The sequence below is a fragment of the Herpailurus yagouaroundi genome, unplaced genomic scaffold (assembly GCF_014898765.1).
Source record: "Herpailurus yagouaroundi ecotype Mexico unplaced genomic scaffold, PumYag 569, whole genome shotgun sequence".
Classification (NCBI taxonomy): Eukaryota; Metazoa; Chordata; class Mammalia; order Carnivora; family Felidae; genus Herpailurus; species Herpailurus yagouaroundi.
Genome location: NW_024412786.1, coordinates 1,162,935 through 1,176,174, shown reverse-complemented (window position 1 = coordinate 1,176,174; position 13,240 = coordinate 1,162,935). Strand labels below are relative to the sequence as shown.

At 55.0% G+C, this 13,240-nt stretch overlaps 2 protein-coding genes and 2 long non-coding RNA genes across 4 annotated transcripts in view; 1 reads left to right on the top strand and 3 right to left on the bottom strand.

Annotated features, from left to right (window-relative positions):
• Nucleotides 1-4,227, bottom strand: part of OTUB1 (OTU deubiquitinase, ubiquitin aldehyde binding 1) — an 8,190-nt gene extending 3,963 nt beyond the window's left edge. The window contains exons 1-3 of the mRNA XM_040465577.1: nucleotides 4,104-4,227; nucleotides 2,341-2,402; nucleotides 1,971-2,069 (exon numbers count right to left, since the gene is read on the bottom strand). Of these exons, the coding sequence (XP_040321511.1) occupies nucleotides 1,971-2,069; nucleotides 2,341-2,402; nucleotides 4,104-4,161 (219 nt within the window). The 5' untranslated portion in view covers nucleotides 4,162-4,227. The remainder of the gene's footprint in view (nucleotides 1-1,970; nucleotides 2,070-2,340; nucleotides 2,403-4,103) is intronic.
• Nucleotides 4,228-4,327: 100 nt separating this feature from the next.
• Nucleotides 4,328-7,985, top strand: LOC121023631 (uncharacterized). The gene is made up of 2 exons (XR_005787460.1): nucleotides 4,328-4,662; nucleotides 7,777-7,985. It is a non-coding gene; the product is annotated as an uncharacterized LOC121023631 (long non-coding RNA).
• Nucleotides 5,583-7,413, bottom strand: LOC121023633 (uncharacterized). The gene is made up of 2 exons (XR_005787462.1): nucleotides 6,806-7,413; nucleotides 5,583-6,673 (listed from the first exon to the last, which is right to left on the bottom strand). It is a non-coding gene; the product is annotated as an uncharacterized LOC121023633 (long non-coding RNA).
• Nucleotides 7,986-9,770: 1,785 nt separating the features above from the next.
• Nucleotides 9,771-11,607, bottom strand: COX8A (cytochrome c oxidase subunit 8A). The gene is made up of 2 exons (XM_040465784.1): nucleotides 11,421-11,607; nucleotides 9,771-10,100 (listed from the first exon to the last, which is right to left on the bottom strand). The coding sequence occupies exons 1-2, from the start codon at nucleotides 11,532-11,534 to the stop codon at nucleotides 10,005-10,007; spliced, it is 210 nt and encodes a 69-aa protein (XP_040321718.1). The 5' UTR covers nucleotides 11,535-11,607; the 3' UTR covers nucleotides 9,771-10,004.
• Nucleotides 11,608-13,240: the final 1,633 nt, after the last annotated feature.

Genomic DNA, 13,240 nt, shown 5'->3' with positions numbered 1-13,240 from the left:
TGAGCACACGGCTCCCCCCAGTCCAATCCAACGCAGATCCAAAGGTTTGCTCCTCGATCTGCGGAGTCTCCTGGGCTTCTCACTGCTTCCCTCAGGCACTCCCCTCCCCCTGGCGCCTTTATTGCAAGAGCCTCCTCCCAGGTCTCCGGCTCCAGCAGCCGGAGCGGAGTAACCAGAGAAACCTGCTAGTACTCCTCCTCTCCCTGGCCACACGCCCCGGTCTCCCAGCCCCCACCTGCTCCCCAGCTCTGCTCCAGCCACACTGGCCCCTGCCCCAGCCTGCCCCACTCCGCCCAGGAGCCCAAAGGCTGTTCCCCCGGCCGCTTCCAGTCTGTCACTCCAACACCCCCTTCTCAGCAAGGCCTGCACCACCTGCCCGCCAACTCCCTCTTCTCCTCTTCCTGCTTTACCTTTCTCCAGAGCACTGATGGCCTCTGACGCATACACCCGAGTTACCTCTGCCTTACTGTGTCTTCCCACAAGGACACGTAAGCTTCACGAACGCAGGAACTTGTGGGGTACAGTCATTACTCTATCGCCGGTACCTAAAACAGTGCCGGGCCCACAGCATGCGCTCAGAGACGGTAAATCACAGCACACGATGTACACAGAGGCCAAATCATGGCAGCTATTGGAAAAGCTGCTAGAATCATTCTGAGCACCTGCCCTGTGCCAGGCCCTCCACTGAGGGCCAATGTCCACTATCCTAAATCCTCATGGGGGCCCCATCCAAAAGGCAGCCAAGTCACCCAAGTCTGCTGGGGCTCTGCTGTCTAGGCTTAGGATCCTCCCCGGGTGGAGGCGGGCTCACGCACAGCACCGGGGCACTAAGGCAGAGATCCTGCAAAGACAGCACGCAGCGGACACTCGAATGTTTGCTGAATGACTCAAAAGGAACAATAACAGAGGCTCCAAGAAATTCCGTGCGTCGCCCAAGACCACACAGCCAGAAACGAAGCCAGAACTTGAACCCAGGTCTGTCAGGCCCCAAAACCAGTGCCTTCATCCCTCCAGAGTCCTCATAGGTACAGGACAAACACTCTGAGCAAGGAGTCCGAGTAGACCACAGGCCACACACGGCTGGATCTGGCCTGCAGCGGTGCTGTTTGGCCCACACATTTTAAATTTGAATTGGCTGCCAACTCTTACAAGTCAGGAGATTTACATCAAAAGCATTATTTCCAGCTTGTTTTGGAAAAACAGATCCAGAAACAACGGAGTGACAGGCATGGACACTCCTATTTGCCCCAAGGGCTTCCGCTGCCTGCCGTGGGCTGATGCAGAACTGTTATGTCAGGGGTTTACCACCTACCCTGGCCACTGATATGGATAACCCAAGGCCCCTCCTTTCAGGTGGAAGGTTCTAAGCATCTCTGACCATGGGAGGCAAGGAAGGCTTTACTAAGCCCTCAGGCTCTGCCTACCGGACACTCGTTTACACATACCCACTGTCCTGACTCCCAGAGAGAGCAAGCGGTTAAGGGTCTTACCTCGGGTTGTAAGTGACGCGGCTGGGTCTAGCTCGGGCCCATAGGTCTCTTCCCCCACTGCCGCCACCTACCTCTCCACAAAGGTCCCAGGGGCTGCAGGACCCACCCCTGCCATAACCCGGCCTCTCCCAGCTAACCCCGCCCCTCAGCCCCACAGGGAGCTGCAGGAGACCTCAGCCCCTACTCAGTCTGCACCAGCCCCCACAGGCATCATCTCCCCAATCTCACAACCATTCTGACTTCACAGAAAAGGACCCCACAGCTCAGAGACGCTAAAGGACCTGCCGAGGATACAGCTGCTGTATGGCAGAGTCAGGATATGAATCAAGGTCTTATGATTCCAGAGTCCGCACACTCGAGAACCAGCAGCCAGCCAGCTCCCCTCCCCCAACACGCTACCCTCTCTGAGGCCAGGCCGGCAAGGAGCAGGTTTGAAGCAGGCCCCCAGGGCTTTTCCTGCCCCCTCAGCCAGGCTCCCACCTTGATCTTCTGTTGATAGATGTTGTCATCCTCAGCATACTCCTTGTACAAGACCGAAAGCTCCAGACGCTCCGAGACCAGAGGGTTCTGCACTGCAATCTGCAGGGGGGAGGAAATCCATCATGCTCTGGCAGGTGGATGGAGTGACCCACACCTAACAGCCAGAACACCTAAATGAGGGGTGCTGGAGCAATTACCCGGTGGCACAGTGTCCTCTCGCCCCTGCCACGGCCCCCCTCACCCCCCAGTAAAGACATCCAGTACCCAGCACAGCTTGGAGAGGAGGAGGCTTCCAAAGCAGAGATAAACAATAGGCCTCAGGCCCAGCCTATGCTTCCCCACAACAGGGCCACTGGCCACAGCCCCTCACCTCTTGCTGAATTCGGTCCTGCTGAGCCATGATGGCTTCATCATAAGCAAGACAGTTAACACCTGGAAGAAGGAAGAAAGCCAAGGATTACAGTGGGCCCCAGCTATCTCCACTCCAGGCAGCTGGGCCAATGACAAGAGCGGCCCAGGGAGAGCAGGCATGGAATCTGGAAGTGTGCATCTCACTTACACCCTGCTCTACCAACCGTGTGATCTTGGCAAAGTCCTTTCCCCTCCCAGCCCCTACTGTTCTCATCTTTAAAAAGGAGGGGGCTGAGGTGTGCTCCGCTCCAAGGTGTGTTCATCCAGCTCTGACACTCCACCCCCCCCCCCCCCCCCCCTCTCTTCTAACGTCGATTCCCAGCCGCCTGAGAATGCTCTGGGGCCAGGCAGGGTCTCTTGGGGGAAGTGAGATGAGGAGGCAGGGTTCTGGGCTGGATGAGAGCTTCCCATAAGCCTGCATTTTACTCAGTCACACCCTTCCTCCTTCTGCTGTGCTGGGTATCCTTAATGCCCGTTTTACAGATAAAAAAAAATAATAATAATAATGCAGACAGGTGAAATGATCTGCCCAAGGTCACAACTAGCGAAGACCTGGGCTCAAACCCAGGTATGTCTAATTCTGAAGTCTGAGCTCTTGATCATCATACCTCTCCTGGGCTACCTTCCTGTAGAGGCCTTTCCTCAACTATAAAAGGGGGCTAATACCACTACTTTTCTCCCCTCTATTGAAATGTTAAGAGAAGGAGGTGGGACCTTGGAGGCAAACTGTTAAGTGTTCACCAGTGAATTGGCAGATCCACTTGTGGACCCCACCCTCCTCAGCCACTGGCCAGGAGCCAGGAGACCTGAATTCTGGTCCTGGCTGTTTTCTTAACTTATGTGATCCTGAACAAGTCTCTTCTGGGGGCCTGCGTCCCCCAGCATTCAGTCTCTCAAGTGTCTGGTTAGAAGGAGGTGTGTGTGCTGAATGACTTTTCAGGCCAATCCTTTTGAGCCAGAGCATCCCTGATCCTCAGCTGGGCCCGGACTAATCCCCTACATCGGGACAGGGCTGTCCCACCCACCCCCAAGTGACCCACTCAGTCCCCAGGGCCTAACCATGGGTGGAAAGAGGGTGGCACTGGTTTTGAAAGGTCCAACTCCAGAGGTGTAGGAAAACAATGCCTAGGCAGGCGGAAAGGGGCTGCAAGGCCAGAAGAGGGGGCTCTACCAGAAACGAAGGCTGCAGGCCTCAGGGGCACACACCGCGGCCGCTCACAACCCCTGACCGCCCGCAGCATCCCAAGCGGCCCGCCCAGTCCTTTGTGCTCCGCAGCCCGGCGTAACTCGACGCCCTCCCGGGCGCAGACTGCCCTGGAAAAGGCGGCGGGGGGGGCGGGGGGCAGGCTCCGGCCTAGGCCCCGGCCTGATTGCAGGGACTGGGACAGGAGGGATGGGGACCCGGGAGCCCCGCGGCCGGCGTGGAGGGGCTGGGGGCGGGGCGGGACGGCCCAGGCCCCGCCCCGGGTGCGCGCGATGGGAAAGAGCCGCGGGCCCGGGCACGCCCCGCTCGCTCGCCGGCCAGCTCGCCCGGCTGTCCGGGGGTCGCGGCGGCGGCTCCTTCCATTGTGAGGGGGAGGGGAGGTGGCGGCGGCGGAAGAAGGGGCAGTCCGTGCGTTTCGCCCCCGGCCTCCGGCGGCCCCGCCCCCAGCCTCTGCGGGAACCGGCGACCTGGCATCGCCCGTGCTAGCCCGGGCCGGACGGCCTTCCCTTGTTCAGTACCTTCGGAGTCGCTGCCCAGCGGCTCCTGCTTCTGCTGCTGAGGTTCCTCCGCCGCCATCTTTAAACAGCGCCGCACTGTCGACCGCTTCCGGGTTAGCAGTTGCCCTCCTCCCGGAAGAGAGCCCCTCCTCGTGGCCCCTCCTTGGCAACGCCCCTAGCGACGGGATCCCCTCCGGCGGAGTCACCTGTGAGGCTCGCTGTCAGGTGTGGCGGCCGCCCCGCCCACCCCCCCACCCCCCACCATCTTCCCTATTCCCAAAGTTCCGGTGGTAAGAGGCTTCCCGGAGCCAATTCGGATTTCTTTTCACTGGAGTTTGAAGAGCGGATTGTGTTACTGAGATAAGTGGGAAGATGAAGTTAAAATCACTCCAGAATGCTTGGCAGCGATTGCAGTGAGGAGAACCTGGCCGAGGAGACGCAATCGTGCCAACATCCGAGCCCCAGCACATCACCGTTCGGTTCCACTGAGCCTAGCTTCTGACTTTGGTGTCCCGTTCCGGCAGGGAGTACATGTCCCTTTGGGTCAAGGCCAAAGTCTTGGGACCTAACTTTAGACTCTGTGCCTTTTTGGTTATGAGAAAAGCAGTCTTTTTTTTTTTTTTTTAAGTTGATAAAAATGGAAAACAGATTAGTAGTTGCTACGGGCTGAGGGAGGGGGAGCGGAGGGAATTGGATGTGAGATCCTTGTGGAAATGGAGGTGTTCTTTTTTTTTTCTTTTTAAGTTTATTTATTTTGAGAGAGAGCTCACGCATGCAGGGGAGGGACAGAGAGGAAGAGAGAGAATCCCAAGCAGGCTCTGCTGTCAGCCCAGAGTCTGTTGCGGGACTTGATCCCACCAACCGTTGAGAGCATGACCTGAGCGGAAACAGAGGGCCAGATGCTTAACCAACTGAACCACCCAGGAGGCACCCCTTAAGATTTTATTTGTAAGTAATCTCTCTACAACGTGGGGCTGAAATTCACAACCCCGAGATTAAAGAGTCGTTTGCTCCACGGACTGAGCCAGCCAGGCACCCCTGAAATGTTCTATATCTTGACTGTGAACCCCTGGTTTATGCCGTACTATCATTTTGCAAGATTTATCAATGTAAAAGGTACATGGGATCTGTGTAGCCTATTAAAATTGCCTGTGAATTATCCAAAAATAAAAAGCTTAAAAGGTGGCAAGGCTGGGGTGCCAGGCTGGTTCCGTCAGTAGAGCACATGACTCTTGATTTCGGGGTGGTGAGTTTGCACCCCGTTTTGGGATAGAGAATTACTTAAAAAAAAAAAATTAAGCGGCAAGGCTTTGGATGTCAAAGATGCTGTTGTTGAGAGAAGTTACAGCGTGTGGCTCAGTTTGCCAACGTTTCACTGTCGAGGGCCTTCTTCATTTCATGAGCTACCTCCTGTCCTGGGGTAGGTGCCCTTGGTGCCTGGGCTCACCACACAGCCCACGGTGGCCTTGTCACCACATCACTGCAAATGCCAAATTTGTATTCCAGCAACACTGCAAATTATTTATTGGATCATTGAGCCTTGGCGTTGCTTCTAAGCTCAGGAAAGCAAAGGGTCCACCCTGTTTGGACCCACGCTTGCCAAAATGTTCATTCCTTTTCTCAGTGTTAACAGTGAAATCTCTTCACTGGCAGTCAGATCTTCAGTTAGAAGCAGTATTCTTAAATGGAGAGCTAAGACCGTTGATGACATGATTTCTATTTGGCTTTTCAAAATCTTGAAAACTGCCATAAGACAACTTCAACTCTATGCCCTCTTATTTTGACCAGGGAGTCGATGAGGCATAAAGGGACACGGGGAGCTGGGTTCCGGACTAATGGTCAGGACAGGGAACACTGGATTTGGTAAATCCTATCCTCTCCTCTCCCTCTCCTCTGAAGAGTGAGAAGGAATCCCAGTGGTGAGCCTGTGCTGGACCACAGCCAGGCTGCTAACACCAAGTAAATACCTCCCTCCTGGGGGATGTGGGCTTGAAAAACCGATGTACAGGGGCGCCTGGGTGGCTCAGTCGGTGGAATGTGGGACTCTTGATCCTGGGGTTGTGGGTTTGAGCCCCACATTTTGTGTAGAGATTACTTAAAAATAAAATCTTAAAAAAAAAAAAAAAAAAAGTTGGAAGGAAACAGCCAGACGGGAGGCTTTGGCTCTTAACCTAGCCCAGGATGGTCAACTTTTGCCCAGTCTTCTCCATGCTGATTTATTTGGCAGTTAATAACCGTTTTCTTACCCTCACTCTGTCTCTTCTATTACTCTTACCATTTTAAAATGGGCTCTGATTCTCTATCCTAAGCATCTGAAGTCCAATTACATGTTTGCCAGGAAGTCACCAGCATAGCTCCAGGCGTTTATCTCCATCTCCCAATTTACCAAATCCGGAAATGGTCCAGTGCTGCTGGCCCTGACTGCCAGGTCTTGGATCGAGACACGTCATGTTCGCACTTGGGTTCGGACTGCTGTTAAATACAGTCACAAAGGTGACAAACGGCAGAGGACTTTATTTTCCATTGTACTGACAGGGCAGGCGCCTCCTCCTAGTCCTGCCGGCACACCCCAAGTCCATGTGTGAAGGAATCTGTCAGGTGGAGGGAGAAGAGACTCCATACCAGGACCCAGACTGAAAGCTCAGCCCCAGAGGGAGAGTTTACGGAACAGCATGGAGGCTGTAGGGGGCCCCATGGCTCCCAGGCCCACAACCCACTCTCACCTCTGGGGGCGGTGGGGGAGGCCACGTACAATGACCCAGCACAGGTCCTAGGACAGCCACAGTCCCCCAGGGAGGCCATGGCCAGGAGAAAGGCTTCAGGGTGGACCACAGATGAGGGGTCAGTAATCCCTCCCAAGGTGGGCTTGGGAGTCCGGCATCTGCCCAGATGGGAGGAGCTGGGGCGTGCCGGCCCCAAGAGAACCTCTAGAGCTGTTGCCACAGGAACCCATGATGGTCCACAGACAGTCCACTCCACGATCATGGTCTAGAGAGGCTTTGATGGTGCAGAGGGCAGACTGGTGAAGCCGAGCAGGGGTTACACGTTGGAAGCTGCTAGCTCAGTTGATACTTGCCTGCAGGGTCCGGGCCACCTAGAGCAGAAAGCAATTAGAGCGGGTGGTGATGGCCAACGGAGAGCCCCCCCCCACACACACACACACCAGACCCACAATCCCCACCCTCCTCATTTGGGCACTGTCCTCCTGTAAATGGTTCACATTCCAGTTCACTTCTGTCTGTTGAGGATCCGATCCGCTGGAGCCAGCCCCTCCCATGTGAGCTTCATGGCACAAGGAGGACAATGCATTAGTCTCCTTGTTGCTGCCGTAACAAATCACCAATCTAGTGGCTTAAAACAACGCAAATGTAGAGTTTGACAGTTCTAGAGTCAGAAGTCTGGTATGGGTTTCACGAGACTAAAAGCAAGGTATCTGCAGGCTGTGTCCCTTCTGGAAGCTCTGAGAATCTGCTGCGATTCATGCCGGTTCTTGGTGATTCGGCTCCTTGCAGCTGTAGGATTAAGGTCCTCGTGTTCTTGCTGGCTATAAACCGGGGGCTGTCCTCAGCCTCCAGAGGCCATGGCATTCCTTAATTCGTGACCCACTATCTTCAAAGCCAGCAACAGCGGGGGAAGTCCTTCTCAGGTGGCATCTCTGAGATACTCATCACCTGCTTTTCCTGTCCACCCTAAGGACACCTGTGATCACAGCGGGGAATCTCCCATCTCAACATGCTTCACTTTCATCACACCTGCAAAGGTCCAGGGCATGGACCTCTTTGAGGGGACGTTTTCCTGCCTTCCACGTCACCGTCATTTTACAATCATGAAAACTGAGACTGAGAGGCTAACTGACTTGACCAAGGTCAGGTAATAAATGACCAAGCCAGGTCTCAAACCCAGGCCTCCTGACTCTCAGTACTTTTCTTGACATTATAGCATCTACCGGGACTGCAGCCTCTCCCGACCCAGGGTGCACTCCCGGGGCCAAACGCACCTACTCCTCCAGACTCCGGATCCAACAGGACCCACAGCAGGGACTCATAAAGTACTATGTGGAAGTACAAGAAGCCTTGTGTCTCTGGAGGGAATGGACCCAGAGCCCCAGTCTGGTTAAGAATGGGAGAGGGACACTGAATGGTGGCCAGATTTCAGACCTAGTGGCCGCACTGGGGACCAAGGGGAGGATGGGGTTCAAGCATGATTGCACCCTACACTCTCTCATCCACCCCCACGTATGCCGTGGGACCGAGCAAGCTGGGGCAGAGCAAGAGCCAGAATTGCTGATGGGCTTGCTAAGGGCCTTCTCAGACTCGGGGGCCCTAAAGGACTTGCCCATAACCACTGGTTTCCCATCAACTTGAGCAGTGGCTGGAGATGCGCAGCTTTGGGCTGGAGTTGTCCTTCCGGGACAAGGGGACCACTGTGGCCCTCTAGGCTCCAGGGGCCCAAAAATGGGGGACACCCAATAAAAACTCTTGTCAGGGCAGTGGTGTCATCTTAGAAACTCCAGACCATTCTCTTCTGGGGTCATGTTCTTGCTTCACGGCAGCTCCAAGGCCTGATCTGTGCCCACCGGAAACCTGAGCCAACCAAGAGCCAAGTAGCTCAGAGCCCTCTGCTCGGGAAGTGTGAAGAGCAAAGCCTCTCAGAGTTGAGGCGCAAGACAGGAGCGACCCTGTTGTTTGGGAGGACGCAGCCAAGAGGTCCCTCCCTGCCAGAGACAAGGGCTCTCGAGGTACCAGCAGGTGACTGGTGGGTGCCCCTTGCTCAGCCGACCCAGCCTGGCCCTTCGGATCCTACATGGGCTCTCCCCCTCCCCTGGCCAACAGCCCAATCTGCACAACCTCCCGGCACTCTCGGCCCCGTCCCTTGAGGCCCAGACATAAAGGCTGGTTTGCGTGGCAGGAAAGCCTCGCAGGAGGCAGACAACCAAGTCCGTACCCCTCAGGGAAGGAGTCACGGGCAGGAAATGGACCTACCACGTTATCCAGTGTGGAGCACTTTAATGCATCATCCCACCTGCGGAGGTACCCCCCCCCCCCCAGCACCCCTCCCCTGCCCCCGCAGGAAGCATCCCTGAGGAAGGGCCCTGGGATTGGAGGAGCAGCAAATTCTCCAGGCCAAGAAAGGCAGGAGACAGGGAAACAGGCAGGCAGCACGAGGAAGGCGGCCAGTCCATAGGCACTTCCGGATAGAAGACTAAAAGGGGCCCTGGGGCTGACACGAAAGAGATAAAGCGCCCACCTTCCGACTGGGAAGAACCAAGAAGCTCCTGAGAAACAGTGGGAGCCCACAGCCGAGGAGCGAGGGGAAGGCTGCACCCGCAGTGAGGGCTTCCGGCTGCAGGGCTGGACCCGGCAAGAAAGACAGAACACGGACACCCATGCACGGCGTGGCCCCGAGCTTGGAGCCAGACGGGAGGAGCAAGGAAAGGTTGCCCAAGGACGACAGGATTTGTTTTCCCAGGAAGCCAGAAAACGCCGAAACGCAGGAAAGCACGCAGGGGAAGCCCCCTCCACCTCCAGGCGGCAAGAACAGCAGGGCATGCATAACCCACCACAGGACAGTCAGCCAGCAGGGACATGCGGCTGGCCAGGCCGTCTTCGCCACACCCCCGCCCAACACCATCCTCAGCTCAAGTACAGAGGCAGGAGCCCGGGCCGAAGACACGATGCGTTTCTGAAGCAAGGTTTAAATACACTTTATTGTTACAAGGAGGGCCCTACCGAGCAGGGCCTTATGCGCTAACATATGTGGTCCCAGGGCATCACCGCGGAGACATCGAGAGGTCATGATTGCAGAAGAGGTCGCTGTAACTGAAGGACATGATCCAGGGAAGGCTGGCCAGGAATGCAGCAGACCTGATCGGGAGAGGCCAGGGGTGGTCAGGTCACAGGGTGAGGGACAGGCCAGCCCCCTTCACTCCCGCTTCTTGTAGCTCTCCAGATGTGACAGGACCCAGCCCGACGGCAGGAGGAAACACACGAAGCAGGAGGTGAGCCCGATGGCGACTTCCTACAGACCACAAGAAAGAAGGAACCCGCAGAGTAAGAATTCCCCTAGGCTTACCAGGCAGCAGAAAGCCCCTTTCAAGGAGTCAGGATTCAGGCTTCTGAGGAGGGGCATAGCAGATCCAAGGCCCACTCTAGGCCTTGAGGTGAAGGGTCAGATATGGGAGTGGGGCCAGCCTGTGTTAGGATCCATAGAGAAATCCACCACGAGATGATAAAGCAAAGGGACAGGAACAAAGAGTTAAACCTGTTTGATCTATTGGGACCCAGGAACCATGCACAGGCTGATAACCCTAAAAATGCACCTCTCCTTCTTTGCCTTTAAAAACCCCTCTCCTCAGGGTGCCAGGCTGGCTCAGTCAGATCATGCGGCCCTTGATCTCAGGACTGCGAGTTGGGGCCCCACTCTGGGTGTAGAGCTTACTTAAAAATAAAATCTTAACAGCATCTCTCTTCCCTTCTCCTTTCCAGGACTGCTCAATTCAACCTCTAAGGCTAGGGATAAAGACCTCCACATTCCCTACTGCAGTAAAGATCACAGCACAACTTGGGAGTCAGACTTGAGTTCAAATTCCTTCTTTGCCACTGAAGGTTTGACTGTTGACAAGTGGATACGGTGCTCCTAAATTTCAGTTCCCTCCACCACGAAACCGAGATGATGGCCATTTCTTCTCAGGGTCACCGGGACCAGCGCAGCAGTCTGGGCAGTGTCTGGCAGGCAGTGGGCACTCGGCAGATGCCAGCTGCAACTATTATCACTATTATTTCCTCAATCGCAGCTGCCCTTCAGGCTCTGCTCCTAACTGGGGCCCAACAGCCTGGATTCTGAAGACTCGCATTCGAGGCGGGGTTCTGCCGCTGAGGCAAATGCATTAAAGCGCCAAACAGGTGAGAGTCGTTAAGGGTTAAACTCCCACATTTCTGGAAATTACAAAGACCCACCTTCCCTAATCATTAACAGTGGTAACAACCATTATCGCCGCTGACAGTCGTTACGCAACCCCCATGAGCCGATGAGTAAACAGGCTCAGAGAGGACTAAGGGCTCGAGGCTGCACCGCACGTAAGCGACAGAAATATGCTGAATCGAGCGAGATTTGGTGTTGAATGAGCCCCAACTGTCGCCCGGGTACTGTCCCTCTCATTCGCGCCCTCCAGACACCCCCAAACCACTGCTGCTCCCTGCTAGGCTGCGGGCCGCGAGGTGCAGGGCACGCTCAGGGCCGCCGAGGGGCAGCACGCCAGACCGGCCATCCCCGAACTCGCCGCGGGACCCCCAGCCTGGCTCGCTGCACCTCCGGTGCCTTTCCCGGCCCACTCCTCACCATGGTCCCGAGCTGCTCCTGCGGAGGCTTGGAATGGATCTGAGCACGCTGCACCGGGAGCCGCCGGGTTAGGCCTGTCAGGCCCCTCAGCAGCAGCGGGGTCAGTACAGACATGACCGCAAGGAATGACTGCAGACAGTGGCCAACAGTAGCCCAAGGTCGGGAAGTCAAAATGGCGGCGGCGGCCGGAAGTTCCGGCTCTGGGGAGGCCGGGAAAGGGCGTCCCGGAAGCTTCCCGGTAATGACGCAGGGACACACCTCCCACGTGCCCCCGTCAGTTTTTGGCGCGCTCCTCGAAAGAGCCAATCGACGCCATCCTGCCGCCAATGGGCGGGGCACGGAGGGGCGTTCCTTTCAGTTATGCCCCACCTCCAGTGCGGCCTATCTTCTTGAGTGACACCTAAAGCCACCCAATCATATAAGACAGAAACGAGGCGGCATTCTTGACTCCTCCCTTCATTCATACTCTTTAAAAAAAAAAAATCTCTCTATTCAGAATCCTTCTCCGCCAGGCTTCCATTGTTTCTGGCCGGAACGCCTGACACTAACCTTGTAATTGAACTCGATTCATTACTAGTGCCCTCTCCAATTTCAGTCTCCATGCAGTGGCAGCTGGCCTTTCATCCTCTTCCTTTCTTCTTTCCTTCCTGGCTCCCTCCCTTCTTCCCTTCTTTTTTAAACATAAATCTAACCAATCCGTGTAACCCACTTAAAAAGCTTTCAGTGGCTCCCGACTGCTTACTAGACAAAATCCTAATTCCTGGATATCAAACTCCAGCCTCATCTCTACTTCACACCTTTCTTCTTGCTTTCTGATCCTCCCCACTCCCAAGCCTTTTGCTTCTTTGTATCTTATGTTCTACTTAGAACACTTTTCAACTCTCACCTAGCCTTCCTTTTTCACGACACCAACTCCGACCTCCAGACCTCCACTTGCTGACACAGTTTACTTTATTCCACAAATAGTCACTGGCCCCTACTGTTCCAGACAAGGTTCCAGTTCCTTTATCACAGAACTGACATTCCAGAGGGGAGAAACGGACAATAAACAAGCACATAAACGAGAAGCTATCAAAAGTGCTATGATGTGACAGGAAGTGACAAGGTAGCACTGCATCAGGAAGCCTGTGCCACCTTTGTGACCAGCAGCCCCTGTTTAGCACTACCCGCAGGGTCAGTCTCCATCCCTAGATTGGGGGCCACCTGAGGGCAGAGCATGTGTCTGGTTCACTACTGTCTCCAAAGAACCTGGCACACATCACTCAGAAAACGTTTAGGAACTGCAGGAGACTGAACAGTATTCAAGCGAAAGTGGGGTGAGGGGCCAGCCACAGAGCCAGGCCTTAACTCCAACAATCTCATTCCATCTTCACAACGATGGCATGAGGGATTTGCTATTATTTCAAAGTCTTTTTTTTTTTTTTTTTTTTTTTTTTTTACAAATGAGGAAATAAGCCTAGAGAGCGGATCTGTTCAAGGTAATGCAGCTACCAGGCTGCCTAGCCAGGATTCCAGGGCAGGTCTATCTGCTCCAAAACCCACATTTTTAACTGTCACACAAGCTACCACAGAGGGAGTTTCCAGAAGTTCCAGTTTGGACGTCATCGTGGCCAGGAGCATCAAAGACTGTGGCAGAGGGTGGGGGTGGGGTAGGGTGAGATGGCAAGATGAGGTAGGGAAGCTGAAGGAACTCCATTTTATTTTATTTTTGTATTTTTTGCAAGGGACTCCATTTTAGAATGGCTCCGTCGGGGGCCCCTGGCTGGCTCGGTCAGTGGAGCAAGCGACTCTTGATTTCATGGTTGTGAGTTCAAGCCCCA

What these genes read in the sequence shown, in the direction of transcription:
- COX8A (XM_040465784.1), bottom strand. Translation starts at nt 11,534, where the DNA reads ATGTCTGTACTGACCCCGCTGCTGCTGAGGGGCCTGACAGGCCTAACC. An exon ending in AGGAGCAGCTCGGGACCATG is followed by an intron (nt 10,101 to 11,420) that starts GTGAGGAGTGGG and finishes TGTGGTCTGTAG; the next exon opens with GAAGTCGCCATCGGGCTCAC.